The 20,398-nt window shown below is 36.2% G+C and overlaps 1 protein-coding gene across 1 annotated transcript in view; it reads right to left on the reverse strand.

The window, feature by feature from the left end:
* The window catches only part of Olfm3 (olfactomedin 3), a 190,660-nt gene that overhangs the window by 11,774 nt on the left and 158,488 nt on the right, over positions 1–20,398 (reverse strand). Inside the window, exons 3-4 of the mRNA XM_075981551.1 lie at positions 15,501–15,656; positions 9,626–9,845 (exon numbers count right to left, since the gene is read on the reverse strand). Coding sequence (XP_075837666.1) covers positions 9,626–9,845; positions 15,501–15,656 — 376 coding nt within the window. The remainder of the gene's footprint in view (positions 1–9,625; positions 9,846–15,500; positions 15,657–20,398) is intronic.

The following is a 20,398-nucleotide window of genomic DNA, read 5'->3' on the forward strand; positions in this document are numbered from 1 at the left end:
AATTTCTCATCTGGGGACATGTATCTTGAGTAAACTAATTTTGTATTATTAATCTATGAGGCACACTTGAAGTAACGTATAGCTGAATTTTTACATGCCTTTAAGTCTGCTAATCTCAAATAAGTGCGTGTATTCAAAAATTCAGACTCCACCTAGATAGAGAAGGAAGACTTCTAGCTTAAAATCACCTTTTGGCTCATGTTTTGATGTGAAGATTACTTAAGGTTTTAGTTTAGTTAGCACATTAGCCATTTAGTGGTTTAAAGATGTGAAAGGCCAGCTTGGGAAATGTAGGATTTTAAAATGGTGTGTAACAAGCTGTAGGTTAAAGATACCATCTGGATTTTGATTTGGATTATATCCTTACTTTTTTAGGACCCTGAGAAATTTCTTAACCTCTTGTTGTCTCATAGGTAACAGTAGTAATCAAATATCTTTCAGAGCTCAGTTGAAAAGATTAAATAAGAAACACATGCAAAGTATTTAGAAAAGTATTCAGTACACAGATACATTAGACATATTAACTGTTTCATGTGTTCCTGCCATGGATCTAAGACTGATAGAAGAACAGCCAATATCATTAAAGTTGTAAAAACCGATGTGAACATTTTATTTTATTTTTGTAATTATGATATAAAATCACAGAAGTTTAAAAGGGAACATTAGGAATTCAAAACAGATGTGAACTACAATTTTTAAAGAAAAATATTTTTTATGGAAAATAGATTACAGAAGGATTGAAGAGAAGGGAGAAGCATTCTCTACAAGCTATCACATTGAGTGAGGAATATAAAGCAGGGGTAGAGACAGGAAATTGGTTCTATTTGGGTGTCTGATTTTAAAGGTGAAGTTGATAGGAACAGACTTTGGTTTAGATGGGAAGATGGAAAATAAAAATAAATGAAGAATGATCTAATGCAGCATGGAAATTTATGGCTTTCTCACTTGGGCAGTCTTTAGGGCCATCTACTCAGATAAAGAGTCAAGGCAGGAAGAGGAAGAAGAGAGAAAGAACGTCAGGATTCAGGCAAAGGTGATTTTAAGCTGTGCGTGGTCTGACGTAGTATCTGGGGAGAAAGCACATCCATGAAGAGAGCAGATGCCCCAGTGAGAAACAGTTTTGACTTTTGTGAGTATGGTGATAATAGTGAACATCCTAGGATGTATTAGCATCGTGAGGGGCACACACAAAGAAAGTCCTGCTCAACAGAACTCTACAAATAAGCATCTAGAGGACCATGCAGTGGAGTTCTGGAAGGAGCTATCTGTATTGTGGGAAAATATATAATATTATGAACTCCCAGTTGTGGGAGTAGTTTCTTTTGACTGTAATAAACAACGTTTAATCAGCATAATACAAACATGTTTGGAACTCATCTTCATCCCCATTACAACAAGGTAGAGAGGAGTTTTATCTCTTCTGTGGGGTAAGCTTTTAAAGGCATAACTACAAAGAGAATCTTTGAAGATGCTTTGGCATGGGTACAAGGACTTTTGCTCCCTTTCATTTTGTTAAGTTAGGGTTTTCCTTGTTTTTAGAGCAAGGCCACTGTTCTTGAGTTAAGCCATCTTTATCAGCCTGTACCAGGTGGCTGACTGGGCTGAGCTAAGTGACCTTGTGCTTGGAATCTCCTGGGTGGGAAAGGGGAAGGCCACTATCTTCCTGGGAAAACATTCTGCTAGGAAATTTCTTCTTGCCCCTTTGAGAATACGGGGTGAGGGTCCCACATTCCCCACTCCTCTTGGTCCTAAGAATCAGCTCAATCATGAGCTGGTTTTGCTAACTTTGGCCAAATTGTCTCTTAAAATTTAGTCTTTTTATGTTTCTTTTGGCTTAGCATCTTAACCAGTGATTATTGGACGATGTATTCTTTTAACTGCTTTATATGGGAGTTAGTTTTTTCTGAAAATAATTCTTGCCTTCAGAAGCTGAACTTTGGCCCAGTCATGCATTTGAGTTACTAATATGCCTTGAGACCTTTAAAACTTGTCCTCAATCTGTTTTCCTAGTATGTTCGGCCTACTTAAAGACTCTTTAATAAATCCATGTAAAGAAGCTAAGATAAATGTATAGTTTCAGTCTTATATTATATATTCCTATACTCCTCCATGCCCCTGGCCCAGAATTTTGTGTGTGTGTAAGTGTGTGTGTGTGTGTTTTGTGCTATTTGTTTGTTAAAAGTAGCCTTGAGATTGAAAGCAACCTAGAAAAGAATTACCAACTATAAATGTTGAAAAAAAAAACATGTGACAATTATTTGGTAATACCTACTTGCATTTTTGAGTGTTTTATTTTAAGGTCAGTAAAGATTTTCCCTATATACTACTTTAAAAATATAAACAAGAGATTTCTCATTCCATTCTTACATAATACTTTTTCTGCTGTCGATTCAATATAGGGCAAAGCCCCTTGTTAGGGACAGAAGGAAGAGAAATGGAAATAAGATGAGAATTGGGTTCACTGTTGGTCTAAATTATTCCAAGAGAATGTGTTGTTTTCTTTAGCAAGGCACCACTAGACCAAGCAAAGAGTTCTTCAGAATACTGGTCCTGTCCTATGGAGAATACCATCTTTATGGCTAACAAGACATTTTCAAAGAAGTATCTATAGTATTTAGTGGAAAGAAATCATTAATGATCACAAAGCTTATGTAGAAAGTGATGAACCATAATTTGGATCGGAGTTAATTTGAAAATCACTATTAAACCAAATGACAGCAACAGATGTTCCTTTTAAGGAAAAAGAGGGAGGGAGGAAAGGAGAGGCAGGGAAACATGAGGTCACAAGAATTATATTTCTGCTGTCATTTGGTAAAGTCAGGTGTATATATAGGGACCATCTGGTAGACAGGGAGTAACGAATGTTATAAAACATGATTATAAAATAAATGGAGTCCACAAGTAGATAATAATCATTCGTTTAGTCTCTATGAGTAATCATGCTTTCATTTACCCTTTTGTGAATATGTGCATTAATTAAAAGCAAATAAAGAAATAAAGACTCTCCCTATATACTTAGAACAGAAAAGCAGACATTATCAAGTCTTGTCTTTCATACAGGTCACATGCTTAAATCATTGTATAATGACAGATAATGCACTTGCTTGCTGAAGAGGGCTTTCTTTGTTTATAAAATCCAAGTTCTAATGTCTAACTGTTATATTCTAGGGTCAGGGGGCTTTGAATTTATTAGAGATCAAAAATCTTTGATATTGATGAGGAGAAAGTGGTATCTGTGGTCATGGTCCATCCAACAAAAAATAAATAAAATACAAGTCACCCCTGTGCCCATGTGATGGGTATTACCATGCTGTTAGCATCGGATAGACATCCCCAGCAGGCAAACAGCCATGAAAGACCTCTTGGTGTTGATTACTTTCTAGGAGAAATTTCCTTTAAATTGGTCATTGATTTCCTAAGCTAAAGTTTATCTTGTGAAATGAAATCAGTGGAATTTAATCGGCACATATTTATGAAACTGGCTGCTTTCCCAGTTACAATTTTGTGGGCTTTGGTGTCAAGAAAACACAGGCATCTCCACATTCTAAAGAAACGGAAGCATTGAGAAAACAAACAAACAGTGACACTCATTTTTGTTTCATGCCTTCCCCGAACTAGATTTTGTCGAAGTGAATCATCGTCTTTCTCATTTTACTCTCACTTTCTAGAGGACAAAGGAAGTAATTCAGGAAAGATAATTTCCCCAAATGCCTGTGAGACAAATATCCCCACAAAGGTGCATGGCAACAAAAGGGGGTGGAGTCTTGCATCATTGATGTTGCCTGCTCCTCTCCTCTGCCTTCAGACCCATGCAAGTATCAGCATTGATAACATCTGCATATTCAGAAAATATACTGAGTAGGTTATTGAGGAAAGTGGCCATTTTATTTCTCTGATGACATTTATGCATTTCTTTCTGACCGTCAGTTACCACCCACCATTATCAACCACTAGTTGAGGAAATGGCCGAATTTAGGATGCAGCTTGAGGAAGTTGTTTGGATTATTGACACATAAAACATATCTGTCCTTTTATTTCCTTAGCATATGAAAGTGCTTTATTATACCTTATTTTAATAGCTTCTGGCTTTGGATCCTTGGGTCAAACCCATTCATATAATTTAGATAGAGCAGTAAATATATCTATGGAGATACAATTATGTCTGTCTTTCTTAAGGCCAATAGAGAACTCACGTAATAATAAACACATATGATTTGATTGTACAATCTATTAAAACTCCTATAAAAAGTTTATCTCCCCCAAACTTTGGGAGCCCTGTAAAGTCAACTTAAATTATTTAAATTTTATCTTTCTATCAAGTCTTATCATTTATACTGCTATGGACAGGATAAGGATAGTAACACTGTGCTTCTGGTGCAATAACAGCAATTACATGTGTATCTAAGAAATCATCTTTTTTTACAAAACACAATTTTACTTTCCTAGACATTAGAGAAATTACTTTGATTCTTCCATTTATGTTTCCTAATAAAAATTTGAATTAGGAGTATATCTTAAAGGAGAAGCCAGTTTAAACTTAAAACTAAATGGACACTAATGTAATAAAATCCCAGATAATTTAGAAATTTGTACTGTCTTCTGGGAATATAGTTGTGTCCTTAAGAGATTTAAATTTAGTTACAATTTAAGAGCATATAAATATACGGAAGATTAATGATAGTGGTTTATGTTTCAATCTTCAGATTTACGTGCTGTGCTCTATGACATTTTACTTAAAACTAACTCCGCTGGGGAAGAAAATTGAGGGAAACGCATTCACAGTTGTTGAAATTTGATTCTCAGTCCCCAGTTCATTTCTAGCCTCTGCTAATCAGCTGTGTGTTGAGAGACTTCTGTGAAGAATGAAGAACGCTAATGATGAATGAGCCTTCTTGCTCATTTACTATATTTATAGTGAAGTAGTAAAGGTGATTAATTACTGAAAACCATGGCTAAAAAAAAATGCAGTCTAAAATTATAGAAGAAATAGCCTCAAGTGCATGGGGTGGAAATCAGAGACATTTTATGATACAACTTAAAACTTTGGGTGTGCGTGTGTGACATAGTCTAGCAAATGACTTTAAGTAACCTATTAGGGATTGTTTCCATTTAATCTGGAGATATATCCTCCAAAATTGTCCATGGATTTCTGATTAAATCTCACTTTTCCACACCAGGGAGCCAGAGTTGAACTTTTCTTTAATTATCACAGCTTCTGAGATGTTTGGTGTCTATAGAGTAAACTATTCCATATTTTCCAATGAAGTATTGAAATTGCTATTGTGGAAAGAACAAAAGTCAATAAAACACAATACAAAAACCCATGCTGTATTTTGTAATCTGCTTTTCCTCAAATGTTTTCTGAAAAATACATGTATACCATACACATCCACACACAAACCAGGCACATGTACATACATACACAACACATACACTCAAGTACACACCCTACACATATACATGGCATGTATACTCACGTACACACACTACACATACACTCATGTACACCCAATACACACACACTCACAAATGCACACACCATATTTATTATATGAGTTAAAAGAAAATTATTTTAAAAATAAAATCCTTCAAGCATTTGTAGAAATTGGCTTTCCATACTGTGTTTGAGATTTTTCATGCATGTCTCCAAGTCTTAACTAAAGCAAGGCAAGGGCGGTCGTTTCAGTGCAGGAACAACACCCTTATAACATACAAACACACACATACACCACGAAAGCAATGCATTTTCCATGTAAAATGGAGGAATAAGCTTAGTGTTGTAGGAAGTGAAGAAAAAGTTGGTGGAACAATCCCAAAAGAATGCAAATCCTTGCAGGGCCAATCAGGTACGGCTGTTCAAGAGAGATGGTGTCTTGTGTGCACAGTGATAAGTGTTAGGGTTTCAGCAGTTAAGTAAGAAGAATGCTTCAGGGAAAAGTAAAGAAATTAAATGTCATAGAGGGTTGAAATAGGCAAAATGGGAAGTGAAAGATAGATGGTCAGACATTGGGGCAGAAGGTGGTGCTTGCTGAGGACTGTGAAGGAGAGGGAAATAATGTAGTAAACATATCACCAGCTTACATCGTGCAGAAGTGTTTGGATTAGTTTTAAAGGTAAATGCTTGAAACACAACTGTAAGATGCCCCAACTGGTGCTTGGGAAAGATTAGAATGAATACTGAAAGCCACAGAGAAGGTCTGTGTTCAGTTAAAACTGAACAGGTAGTAAGGGGCGGGGGGTACCCATTGCAGATTCCGACTGAAACACGGTGAATAATGCTCTGGATTAGGCTGGTGGAAATGAGGATGCAGAAAGTGGCAGTTTGGAGAAATGTGTAAAGAAGGAGTAAGAAAATGTGGTGACCATGTGGAGAAGTGAGCTTCAGCGGATAAGTCTCTCACGCTTCTTTCTGGGCCACAACAATTGATGGATGGATGGATGGATGCATGCATGCATGGTAGTTTTAATCAATAAATTATATTTCCTGAGCTACCTAAACAATCTGCTATTAAAAATAGTTTTACAAAAGGAGTAAATATAAATAAATGCCTCCCTTGGGCATATATTTAAATACATGCACATAGTTGATAAATTTATACTCTCAACGAAGGTTTCATTACATGGTATGTGGAAAATGCCATTGACTCCTTTAATGTTCTTTCTTCTGTAATTTGTTTATGCTTAACATAAATGGTAAAGTTGTTTTGGGGTAAAGAAGATATCATGTATAGGAAAGAAATCTGATTTTAATTTAAGAACGATGTGGGCTTAAAGTTGCTATAACCTTTAAAATCTATGGAAGTTTAATAATTTTTGTGTGTTTCTTAAATCGCCAGTACTAATGCCAAGCACAGAGTTCTTTGAGGGATTAAAACAAATATGTGAACCAGTTGGTATACTGCGTTTCAAGCAGTAGGCACCCAGTTTTGCTGCAATTACCTATTTATGTGCTTGCGAGTCTTGCTTAAAGATGGGATTGTTTTCCTCAGAGAGTTGTTCTTTTGCACTTCTTGTCTCTTCAAATACCCAACAAAGGGCCAGCACATATCACATTTTTGGTATTCATATTTGTCTACTGACACATAGAAAGTTTGATTTCCATTTTAAGAAAGAAATTCACCATAACATATAGTTAGACAGGTCTCATCACCTTGACCTCAAATGGTTGATTTAGTAAAAAATATGCATCCCTTGTTTCACTAGAGGGCACCAAATCATTGCCCTAAAATAGCAAGAGGGAATGGGGTGGGGTAGGGATAGGGAAGGGGGCAAGCCTGGTTATAATCTCTATCAAATATCTGTTGGTGATCTCAGGGGGTGTGTAAGAGTTTTAGCCACACTTTATCAGGCAAATTTTCACAAGCATATAATTATATTCTTCATGTCGTGAAATCTGATATGATTTAATTAGGCGCAGGGGACTTTATTCTATTCAGTCTCACAGAGGAGAAAGTGAAATACTTTGGAAAAAAACATCATTGTATTTCAGTCAGGCCACAAGGGTGCATTGCTGTGGAAGCTTTGTCTAGTTTCTACTCTCTGCAAACCTTTAATTCTTCCATAGAAATAAACTGAATATTGCCTTTGTAGTCTGCAGGACTTGTGATTCCCTTGTTTACTGTTTGGGAAGGTCCTCGAAGGCAGGGAAGCTGGTTTAATTTTCAATCTTCAGATTTATGTGCTGTGCCCTGTGACATTTTACTTAAAACTAACTCCACTGGGGAAGAAAATTGAGGGAAATGCATTCACAATTGTTGAAATTTGATTCTCAGTCCCCAGTTCATATCTAGCCTCTGCTAATCAGCTGTGTGTTGAGAGGCTTTTGTGAAGACTGAAGATGCTAGTGATGAATGAGCCTTCTTGCTCTTTATACTAGATTGAAATCCTCTCTGTCTCTCTCTCTCTGTGTCTCTTTCTCTGTCTCCGTCTCTCTCTCTCTCTCTCTCTCTCTCTCTCTCTCTCTCTCTCTCTGTGTGTGTGTGTGTGTGTGTGTGTGTGTGTGTGTGTCTTTCTGAAAGTTATAGCAAGTTGATATTAGATTCTTTGGAATATTGAACTCATGAAGTGTCCCCCTCTATCCTTTGTGCTAATGGTCCTGTTGTTAATTAATTCTGTTTTTCATCCATCCCAAGAGTTTATGGTCTGACACTTTAATATTCTGGTTTGAAAGATAATGATGATTATGAAATTAAATGATTCTCAGAGATGAAGTCAACCAACTTATACCAATACCAAGAAATGTAGATATTAAAGTCAAACTTATTTTAATCAAACCCTAGCACAGTGATATTATTTACTTTAGTTCCTGTTTCTCTGTACATACACACACATGATATGATATCTATTTATCTATCATCTACCATCTACACATGTATGCTTCTACCATATATCTATATCTCTTTTTCTCTGCCTGCCTGCCCTATCTATCTATCTATCTATCTATCTATCTATCTATCTATCTATCTATCATCTATCTATCTATCTATCATCTATCTATCTATCTATCTATCTATCTATCTATCTATCCATATCTACCTATCTTTCTTTCTATCTTTCTATCTATCTATCTATCTATCTATCTATCTATCTATCTATCTATCTTCTATCTATCACATATCTATACATTTATCATTTATTGTATATCTATCTTCTATCTACAATTTAGATTCTTTGTTTAAAACTTCTCTGTTCGGTGATGCTAAATGGTTAATTGTTCTAAATAGTGGGAAGAACAAAAATCCCATTACTTCTGAGACAAACCCCATCAGTTTGGACACTGGTCGTTATGCTAGTGACTAGGAGACAATGACTCCAGACAACTGGAAAGAATTCATGAAATAGTAGAACTACAGCCTGCTCTTTATTTTCACGGGTTTCATATTTTCAAGTTCAACCAACCAGGAATAAAAACATTTTGAAAATAATATGATCTGCAATAAACATGTGCAGACAAATTTTCTTGTCATTTTCACCCAAATCCTATATACATTGCATTTGGACTGCATTGGGTTTTATAAAGAATAAAGGAGTTACATGAAATATATGTGATAGAATTTATAAACTACAGTTAAGTACCATATTGCTTTATACAAAGGGATTTAACAATTGTAAACTTGGTATTTGTGAGGGACGACTCTGAACCAGTTCCTCACAGCTACTAAGGCACTGCTGTGCTTTTTGTGTTTTATAGGTACATCTCAGTTAAGTCAAATATCTTATTATGTAAGAGAGATAAATACAGATGTTACTGTATGATACTTTTAGTCTATGGACTGTCAGAGTACATGTATCAGAGGAGTTAAATTCAACACATAAATTGTTCTGGGTTTGATTTCCAGGGCTGAAAAGTAAATAAATGAACACAAAGAAAAGAAAAGAAACATTTGTAGCTAACACAGTTGCTTATTTTCAGCAGACTAGTTATCTGAAATCCAGAACCTTGACATGGCAGAAACTTAAACAACAGTTCTTAGCCATGCTTAAATGACTACAGGACACTTGATCTTGTAACTCTGGTCTGACCCCCTATAACTAGGCCCTTCACTATAAATTCCTTCAATTTTAGGACAAAGTCTTTAAGGAAACTGAAGCTCATGACTTGAGCAACTGAACAAACTCTACTCACTTAGCTTTTTCATGCAGTCACGCAGTCTGGTTTCCAAACTGAGGACCCGTTGGTGGAGTTCTTCATAGTCATAGGCACCGATTTCCTCCTGAATCCCGGTGAGGACTGAGGACAGATTCCGAATTTCCTCCTTAAACTGTGTGATGAGCTTTGCGTCTGTTTTGTACTGCTCCAACACAGGGATCAGAGGCAGTAGCTCATCCATTTTCTCTTTCAGTTCCTGTGGAAAGCAGCAGAATGTTTTCAAGAGTCATTTATAAAAGAAAAAAACATCTGTGTTGCATATGACATGTAATTGAGCTCATTGAAAGATCTTCAGAGTTCTTCATTGATTATATTTTTGGTTGATGTCAGGTAGGTTTTGATAATGCAAGTGGCCATGTGAAATAAATTGATTCTTATCATAGTTAGAAAAACCTTCTTATCATAGCAATCGCGGTCTTTGTATTGTCTTACTTTCTGTTAGTTTTTATAAAGTAACCAATGTATCATCTAGTTAGGAAACAGAGACATGTTTCTTTTCTCCAATGATGTATTGAATGGTGGAATGGAAACAGAACAAACATCCTATGAGAAGACAGTGAAAATGAATTATCTAACTACTGACTATCCATACCATAGAACTACATAAAGGAAAAATTTACATTCCAGATCAGCTTTCTCCTTGAACTTACGACCGTTTCTGGCCATGGACTTGTACTCCTTTGTCTTTTATTTGTGCTCAGGTGTTCTGTATCCTTTGAAATATCCATCTTAAGACAACTTCATTAGACAGTACGCTCAGCCATATGATAAATCATATAAAACTTCAGAACGATTGAGGAGATATATGCTGCTGTTTCCATTTTGAATTATTAGCCACACTCTGTCTCTATTTGTCTTATAGCATAGTTAATTTAGGTGACATTACCGAAGGCAGAATTGCTTACCCACCCATGTAGTGAATTAACTCCTTAAGGGAACAAGGTGCATATCTTGGAGCAGCTACCCAGAACTGTTCAATATTTATACACTGATTTTTGTCAAGCAAACAAGCAGTATATGTTATCAGTCAATGTCCTCCATTCCTAGTCGTCACGGGACTGGACCACAACTGCAGCATCACCGGCAACTTCTGCCCTTGTCACCCATACTTCTGTCCCTTTACTTGGGAGTTGTGGACAACAAAAGTATTGCAGGAGTTTAATTCAACTGTGAATTTACTGCAGATGATAAAATCAACTGAAGGAGCTCCAAATTTAGGACCATTTGAGAATAACCCATAGGTGCTGTCAGAAGCCATACTTTGTAATTATTTAAGGAGCTAAGAATCACATTTTAAAATTACATTTAGAAAATGTTATTACTGTGAATACATTCGAATAGCAGAAACTCCTGTTGTTGCCCTAATTAATGGGTTAGTGTTTCTTGTAGAGGGATTTTTATATTCTCTATAAATCTGGAAATCTTTGACTCTGTCTACATGTACACATTGAACGGGAAGATAAAGAATCATAGTAATGAGAAAGATTCATAACTATTGCAGTCAAAAGGCAGAACTGCAGATTGTTGCTCATTTCAGGGCTCATCTTGAAAGAAGCCTATTAGTTTAAGCATCTTTCAGTATCCCTAAAGGGAGACACAATTGTTTCATTAGAATTTTAATGATAACCGTTTTGCTCATACCATTTGCTGCAAATTATAATAACAGCCACAATGAAAGGTTTTCATTCTACCAGTGGGTGTATTCAGAAGAACAATCTGATGTCAAAGTTTTGAAAGTTTCTTTTCTTTGATAAAGCACAAAGTTTTTTTTTAACCTTTTCAAAATTACTAGACTTTTTACAATCAGTTTTGAAACTTTGGACTTTTATTAGAAGGCCCTGATAAATATATAAAAATATACCAACCATCACATTCTAGTTTACTTTCTAGTATGTAGATCTGGTAAGAACCAGAATATCTTGCCAAAAGAAATTCACCTCACTATGATGGTTAACATAGCTTTCCTCCTGAAAGACCATATAAGGAAAAGTTAACAGTGTTTATCATCAGATGAAAAATTTGCAGCAGAAGAGAGTTTTTTTTATAGAGTAATTTTCAACGTAAACTTGGTTTTAGAATGTTTAACTTCTAGTATATGATTTCTCAGTACCTAGAGGGAAATGTGATGTATGATGTTACTCCATAAAGAAATGACTTCCACAAGCATGTGCTGAAACTCTTAATTATTGCTCTGATTTGGGTGCAGAGAGGGTGAGCTCATGAGGTTGGGGCTGTGGGTATGTGTATTGGTGTGCATATTGGCATATTGTATGTTTCCATGTGTAATGTGTGTGTAAGTATGTGGACATGTGAGGGTGTACATGTTTGTGACTCTGTGTGTGTGTATACATATCTTTGTGAGGGCCAGACATTGATGTCAAATGTCTTCCTCAACCATCCTATGCTTATGTTTTTATTTCCCAAAATAGGATCTCTCTATGGAACCGGGAGCTCACCTACTATGTTAAACCAGCAAACAAGCTTCAAGAGATGTCTGCTGTGGCTTGCCAATGCTGGGGATACAGGTGCGCATCCCCCAACCCTTTTCATGTATGCCGGGGATCTGATATCAAGTCCTTATTCTCATACTGTAAGTAATTAACTAACTACTCCAACTCTGCAGTCCCTTTACTCTAATTTTAATTTGGAGAATTAGTTCATCAGTTCAAGAAACTAAAGTTTATTGATCTAAAGCTTCAATGAGATGCTAGAAAATCTGCTCATAGTTTGTGTATCAATTCATTTGCTAGGGATTAAAAACATCAAAACAATGCTTGTCTCACAGGATTGGTATTATGATTAAATCAATAAATATATTAAAGTGCTTCAAACTTTGCTGTGGATATGTATGTTCAGAAAAAATGATTATTGTTATGATTACTGGTATTTAGATTTTGGCATTTCCAACATATTCTTTGATTACGTGAACTGTGAAAAATCAAAATCACAATCAGGTGGTACTTCCTGAAAATTCAATTTTATTATTGACATTATGGATTTTGTTAAGCAAAATAAAATCTATACACTAGGACAATTATTTTTTTGGTTTGGGAGTTGTTCTCTTAAATTTATTTCTTTGTTTTCTGCATCTTCATCCCCAGTTCTGCTAACCAAGGGAAGTTTTTATGGTTCCTTGGTTCACCATTGTCTTCAGTTCTTTGTATCCTGACATGCAGCATGTCCTCTTGTTGCTATCCTTTCTGGAATGATTTCTCTCTTCCACTTAGTATTTACAGCCTTGTTCTTTGATAACAACACAACTTGAGGTTCACATTGTTGCTCAACCTTCTACCCTCCAATCCTGAGCATTGAAAGTGGACACTGGAATTCTGTGAATTTTTAGATTCCTTCTGCAATTTAATATCTCAGAGAGGAAATCATAGCAGCATGTTTTCTTAAACACTGTAGTGGAATTTCATTTGTATTTTAATAAACATAGCTTGCCTGAGGATCAGAAAAGTAATAGAGCCAGTCACTGGCTCTTACCTCTACCTCAGTCTGAAATGATGATCCTGCCTCTAGGAATGAGACTGAGAGCTGTCTCCTCCTGTTTTATAATGCTCTTTTATAGTTTTATAGTTCAGGGATTAAGGGCATGCACCACTACTGCCTGGTTTCTATGGCAAACTACTTTGACTACTGGAAGTAAAGGTGTCTGTCATTGTGTCTACAAGGATTAAAGGTGTTTGTCATTGCTGCTTGGTCTATAAGGCTGGCCAGTGTGGCTGTTTTACTTTTCTGATCCTCAGGCAAGCTTTATTTGTTAAAATACAAATGAAGTACCACTATAGAACACTGTTAAGTTTCCTAATTCTTTTTTTTTTATTGTTTAAGTATGGTTGCTTTATTTACAAATGGACTGAACAAAATATCTCATTAAATAAAAAGTAATTTTCCAAGGTAAAGATTAAGCATCCACAACAGGGAACCCTGATTGCTCTTCGGGCTGATGGGGGGGGACCTAATTAGGGGAGGGGAGGGAAATGGGAGGCGGTGGGGGGAGAAGAGACAGAAATCTTTAATAAATAAATAAATTAAATAATAATAATAATAAAAATTTAAAAAAAAAAGTGAGGCAGTCAGAATTCTGCCCTTGTGGTGAAGAAGACTGAAACACAGACAAAATGATCATTCAAAAATTTAGATGGAAAAAGTTTCCTAATTCTTCAGCAGATCTTTGCGGACAAATGAATAGCTCTTCTCTTTGCCCTCTTAAATGGTGCTGATGCCTTGTTTGAGTACAGTCTGTTTCCTCTTACTTTTTTTTTTCTTTTTGCATGGGAACAACTGGAGTTTCATTCCTCTAAGAAGGGCCTGGCCCTGCCTCACAGAGTATATGTGCTCAATGAATTCTGGTTGACATGGATTCCTTACTCTCAATCCTTTTCTTTCTGTTTATCATTTACCCATAGTTTTCTGTTCATCCAACTCAACGTTTTATTTCCTATAATATTCAATTGCATTGTGTCTCCAGGGACTCGCTCTAACTTGTTTCTCTTTCTTCTGGCTTTAAGTCTCTCTTCAGTTCAAATTCCATAAATCAATCACGTTAACTTTTGCTCTCGTAAATTTTGTCAACTTTTGTATCCTTGTTTTCTTCTTCTGAAACTGATTATGTATTGTTGTCTGTCATCTGTACCTCCGTTCTTAGATTCTAGAGGCTACAGAGAATGTTCCAAAGCATGATGATTTCTATCACATTAAAATGTACCTGGTAAGGATGCTGTTTGTCTCTGACTAATTCTCTGTGTCTCCAAAATGCTCAAAACCCTCGACGGCAAGCTTAAATTCAAGTCGTTCCTTTTATACTAGGATTGAACTTTAATGTCTAATTGACAGCAGGGAAAAAGATGCTACATATAAAGAACATTAATGGTTTTTTAAGACAGAAAAATTATTTTAATAGCAGCTCAAGTGTCATTATCAGACCAAGAAACTTTTGAAATAAGTGACTTTGTAGTGTATCTTTAATAAAGACTTCACAGCATGCTCAGCACATTTTTTCCATTTCTAGTTCCTAGGCAATTGGCATTAAATCACTTGGAATCTCGAAAAAGGAACTTGTTTATATAAACTTTAAAACTATTCTTTTAAAAATCCCTTTATCAGGGGCTCAAGAGATGGCTCAGAGATTAAGAACGCTAGCTGCTCTTCTGGAGGTCCTGAGTTCAATTTCCAGCAACCACATGACGGCTCACACCATCTGTAAAGAGATCTGGTGTCCTCTTCTACCTAGGTGCAGGCAAAACACTGTATACATAATAAATTAAATAAATAAATACTTTTTAAAAAAAATTCTTTTATTGGGCTGGAGAGATGGCTCAGAGGTTAAAAGCACTGGCTGCTCTTCCAGAGGTCCTGAGTTCAATTCCTAGCAACCACATGGTGGCTCACAACCATGTATAATGAGATCTGGTGCCCTCTTTTGGTGTGTACGCAGAATACTTTATACATAACAAATAAATGTTTTTTTAAAAAGATCCTTTTATTATTGCTTCCTTTAATAATTTACACCCTTCACAGTTTCCATTTCAACAGAGCATAGACTCATTTGAAAGAACTTTGGTGATTTAATTATTGATTTTCCTGGAGATATCCCTTTGTCCTAGATTGTAAAGCACATGTAAATATACCCAGAAACTCCACATTCCTCAGAGTGGGGGCACCTTTTTTTTTTAAAAAAAATAGTTTTCTATTTGTTTCTGGCTGCTAATGGCCATTTTTTACTGACAAGACAGTTCACTCCCCAGTGACACCTTAACACATGGGCCAAGGCATAGTTATTTTCTGCTGAATGGCATGCTAGCTGCACCACGCACTGAACTGACAAGATTTCAGGACTCGCACCTACCTGAAAATGCTTGGTCATTAGTGTCTTGCGATCATCTTCAATTTGCCGAAACTTGGCCTTCAGCCCTTTCATTTGGGTTTCCATTTTTAAGACATACTGAAAATCTCTCTGAGTTCTCAAGTTTAAGACTTCTATAGATTGGGACATATTCTGCACCTGTCAAACAAAGTCATTGGTTGTATATTAGTCTCTGTCTACATATACATGAAATCTCTACTAACATATCAAAAATGGTATTAGCATGAAGAACAGAAGTGCCAAATCTATAAATGCATGTTTGCCTGTCACAAGATTACTTACATTCAAATTATTCAGCCAAAGAAAATTACTTATACATTTTATTATAAATGGACATGTATCATTAGAAATGGCAAAAAAATGCAAGAAGATAGTAGATTTAGAAAAAAGTTAAAATTGGTTTTATTCCAAGGCTTCAGAAGGTTAGAATACCCCAAGGTGATGCATGTTAAGATAAAATGTGTCTGAAAATGCTGTTTCTTACCTCTGAAATGTCAGGAGTCGTTAGCAACAGTGTATGGTAGTGATGGGTTCAACAGAGTTAGAGTTCAATCATTGTTAGGCAAAAGAACAAGGTAGAGAGTGAAAAGGAGACTTCATAAAAAAAAAGTTTATAGAATAAACCACTTGGCAGAGAGAAAGACTGGGTGTGCTCATTCTCCATCACTGAATTCCACCATCCCAGCAGGTGCAGAACGTCTTCAAACTGTCTAAAGCATGTCTATTGTTTGTGATAATACTAGCACACATCCCAGGATGGAGGTTTAAAATGCTAAGGACAGACACACACAGTGCATGAACTATTTTGTAAAGCTAAGCATCACAGAATATGTGTAAGAAATCCTATACAGGTGCAAATGAGCCCAAAATGCAAATGCCTCCAAAAAGCCCAGGGTGTGTAGCATAAAAGCCTGTATCCTTTGTTCGGTAAGACACATAGGTACTGAATTCCCACTCTTCACACTAACCCAACTCACTTCCTTTCTTGAAAACATTTCTCTTCCTACCAAACTCTCTCCCTGTCTCTTCTCAGTTCTTTATTCCAAAACATGGGAGTCTGGATTCCCTCCAGATGAGCTCATTGAGCCTGATATCAACTCATGCTGATTTCACTGCAGTAACATTGTGATGATTGTTTTAAAGTACTCTGAGTTGACCAGGACAAGTGCTGGCGGTGTTGGAACACCTTCTAAGTTGCATAGCTTATGTTTGAGGGACTTGGGAAATGGCAACAGCACGAAGTGCCTTACAGATAGGTAGAAACACGTTAAGCTGGTGGCACTGGCCCAGGTTCATTGAGCCCCAGGCAGTTTCGAAGTAGAAAAAAGGTGACCTAGAAAGAGTGCAGAAATGAAAGAATCACTGCTTTAGTTTTTGTCTTAACAAAAACCTGAAAACTAAAGGAAGCCTCTAAGAGAGGGAAGCATTTGAATAAAGAATAGTCTAAGTATAACTTATTCTAAAGATTAAGATGGATCTCTATCCGTCTGGTACTTCAGAACTGTCTTCAGAGCACAGCTTTGTCTTCACGCAGGAGCTTGTCAGAAATCAGTACTCCAAAACTACCCAGAAGACTCTTAATTAGTATGAGTATTTATCAAGATTCCCAAGTGATTTCTACAGCTGACTTTAAATCATGAGCATGCACTGGTCATCGCGGGTTTTCCTAAGAGGTAAACGCAATTTGGGTACAGAATTCAATCTTTATCATAAATCAGATACAGTCACACATGCAAAAGATAATAAAATATATTGAGAAAAAGAAAAAAATCACAAAGAAATGTAATGGAAAAATTAGGTGTTCACATTAAATTTCTGAAAGAGGAAAGACATCTAGGCAAACATGAATGTATATGGTATATCAATAAATCTATTTTGATTAAATAGTATTCATAAGTCATTGTACCGAAGAATGGGCACAAAAAAAGGTGATACAGTTGCAATTATTGCTTTGTTTTAACATGTGAATGTCTTTTCCTTTATTTTTAAGTAAATATGTATCAGTTGGAAATTAGCAAAAAGTTAGTTTCGTTTAAAAAATAGTGAAGTACAATGGATGATTGTTCAGAGGTAGATTTTTCCATCAGGTAAAGTTACAAAGCCTATTGCACACACCAGTTAGCTGCAAAGAGACCCTAACTGATGCATACCTCACAACTGTCATCCTAAAAACGCCAGTGGGCTCTGCTGCCCTGACTTGCCTCAGGTCTTACCTCTTGTCAGACAAGTCAATTTTCTTTCCTCCTTCTCCTCTTTTGTCTTGATCCTTAGTTCTCCCCTATGTCTATCCTGTCTGTTTTAGGCATGTCACAGTCTGGCTTACATTAAAAATCATTTTGCAGTGTGTGCTTGGACAATGTCAGCAAAGGGCCCTTGGTCTGCGATCCTCATCAGAGGCTCTCTTACGTCTTTTACTTTCAAGATGTTACACAGAACCAGATACAGAAGAAGTGCCCAATAAACATTTTCTGAATAAAAATCATCTTGGGTTTCTTTTCTTTTCTTTCTTTCTTTCTTTTTTTTCTTTTTTTTTTTTTTTTTGCTTTTTCGAGACAGGGTTTCTCTGTGGCTTTGTGGCTTTGGAGCCTGTCCTGGAACTAGCTCTATCGACCAGGCTGGTCTCGAACTCACAGAGATCCGCCTGCCTCTGCCTCCCGAGTTCTGGGATTAAAGGCGTGCGCCACCACCGCCCAGCTTGGGTTTCTAATAGTATAATGGTAATTAGGATCTTACTACTTCAGGAAGAGTTTTTCTCTCCCTATAACTGCCAGACACAGAAGTATACGGCTACAAATATTTCTTAATTTCAAATTATTATTATATTCAGGAAGCTTCATATAAAAATTTTTAGTGCAGTACAAAATTAGAGATGACACTGTACTCATGGAAACTTCATCATGGATAAAAGCATTGCTTTCAAAGTAATTTTCTAACCTCATTTAGAGTTCAGCATGAATAAAAAAAAGCATTTGCATTAAAGAAGCTGGCTACCTATTTAAATATGTAACAGTCTGTGAAGGAACCCGTCATTAGCATGGCTGATATTCTCCTATGGGTTTGCTACACCTGACCATATTCCACACGGTTAGAAGATTATGTGCAAGAGGAAATATTCTGAATAGAATTAGAATAGTGCCCCTTACTTTACATTTTACTCAGACTTCACATTTAAATTTTCAACTTAATTTGTGTTATGGGAAAATGAAATGAGAAAATTTCTTTTTGAAACTTGGTTGGGATCATCTATATTGTACAACCTTGAACAATTGCAGGACTATATCTGGTGTATGGTGTAGCATTACAGGTGTCTAAATGGACAGGATTTGATTCTGTGTTGCCTTTAGCGTTTCCTAGGAAGAACTTCCTCGTATTGATAGAGCATCATTTCAGCAAGCCTCCTGATGAAACAGGCACGGGCTCTCCATTGAGTGACTCATAGGAAGCAGACCTGTCAACTATCCATCTTTTTATACTCTGCTTCTCTAAGAAGCCATTCTGCAGTTCAACATTTTATATTTGCTTGGAATTCAGTCATGTTTTGAACATCAGACGGCTCCTACAGGGTTTGGGTTTTAGATGATAGCATTATTCTGAAAACGTAGAGGTAGGGCCTAGCTGGAGGAAGTTAAGTTTCTAGATGTATATCATCAAGAGCTGTCTCATGTCTATACTGTTTCAATGTCCCCTCTCCCTGCTTTCCATCTGTTAATTCACTCCACTGCATTGTTCTATTCATGACGTTTTGCCTTATAATAGCCAGGGAACAAGAGACCTAAGTAACAGTGAAACAAACCCTCTAAAACCATGAGTCAAAATAAATTCTTCCTCTTATAAGTTGTTTTTTTTTCTAGATATTTGCAACAACTATGAATTTCTACCTAACAGACTTTTATAGTTTTCGGCAAAGTCATTCTCTCCCATCTCTGAAAATCCTTTTTAAAACTATTTGTACTGATTGTTTTTGTGAATAAAATGTATGAGATCGTTATGAATGAACTTAATCAAATGAATTTTACTCCCAGTTACTCAGATGGCTTTGTAAGCAAACAAACAAATCCGCATGACTCAATATGCTTGTCTAGCTTTGGTTTAATGAAAAGAACAGGAGTTTCTTCGCTGTGGGACTTTACAGGAAGTATGGTGTTACACTGCTCATGAAATCTTCAAGGTGAAGTACTATGTATAGTGTCCTTGAATTGATTTAATTGGTGAAAATGTTGTCCACATCCCAGTATGAAACTATATGTTAGAAGATACTGACCTAGAAATGTAGAACACCTGTAGTAATACCCCAAAACTATGCAGCTAACAGTAAGATTTTAGGCCAACAAATTTGTTTCTTGTACATTCAGACCTAGGCTATTAAATCTGCTGTATTTTTCAAATATTCAGTAACATTTATTTATTTGTGTATCAGACAGTGATAGCATCCCTTAATACGTGTTGAGACCACTAGTGATGTGCTGGATGGCATAAAAACCAGGTGGAAGCAACCTGATATATTTCTACAGGTTATTGAGTAAAGCACATTGAAAGACCCAGAGAGGAAAAGATTATTTTTATATTAGTTTAGAAAATAAACCATGTCTTGTGTAAGGATTGAATGGATGTAAAGAACTTAAACAACTATACATTTAAACAAAAGCCAAAAAAATCCCCCAAATAATCCAATTTAAAATGGGATAAATATTTGAACCGAGAATTCTAAACAGAATAATCCCAAGATACACTTAAAAAAATGTTCAACTTTCTTAGCCATCAGGGAACTGCAAGTCAAAACAACTCTGAGATTCTGTCTTACACCTGTCAGAATAGCTAAGATCAAAACCACAAATGATAGCTTATGCTATAAAGAACGCGGAGTAAAAGGAGCCCTCCCC

Source organism: Microtus pennsylvanicus, chromosome 7 (genome assembly GCF_037038515.1).
Source record: "Microtus pennsylvanicus isolate mMicPen1 chromosome 7, mMicPen1.hap1, whole genome shotgun sequence".
NCBI classification, from domain to species: domain Eukaryota; kingdom Metazoa; phylum Chordata; class Mammalia; order Rodentia; family Cricetidae; genus Microtus; species Microtus pennsylvanicus.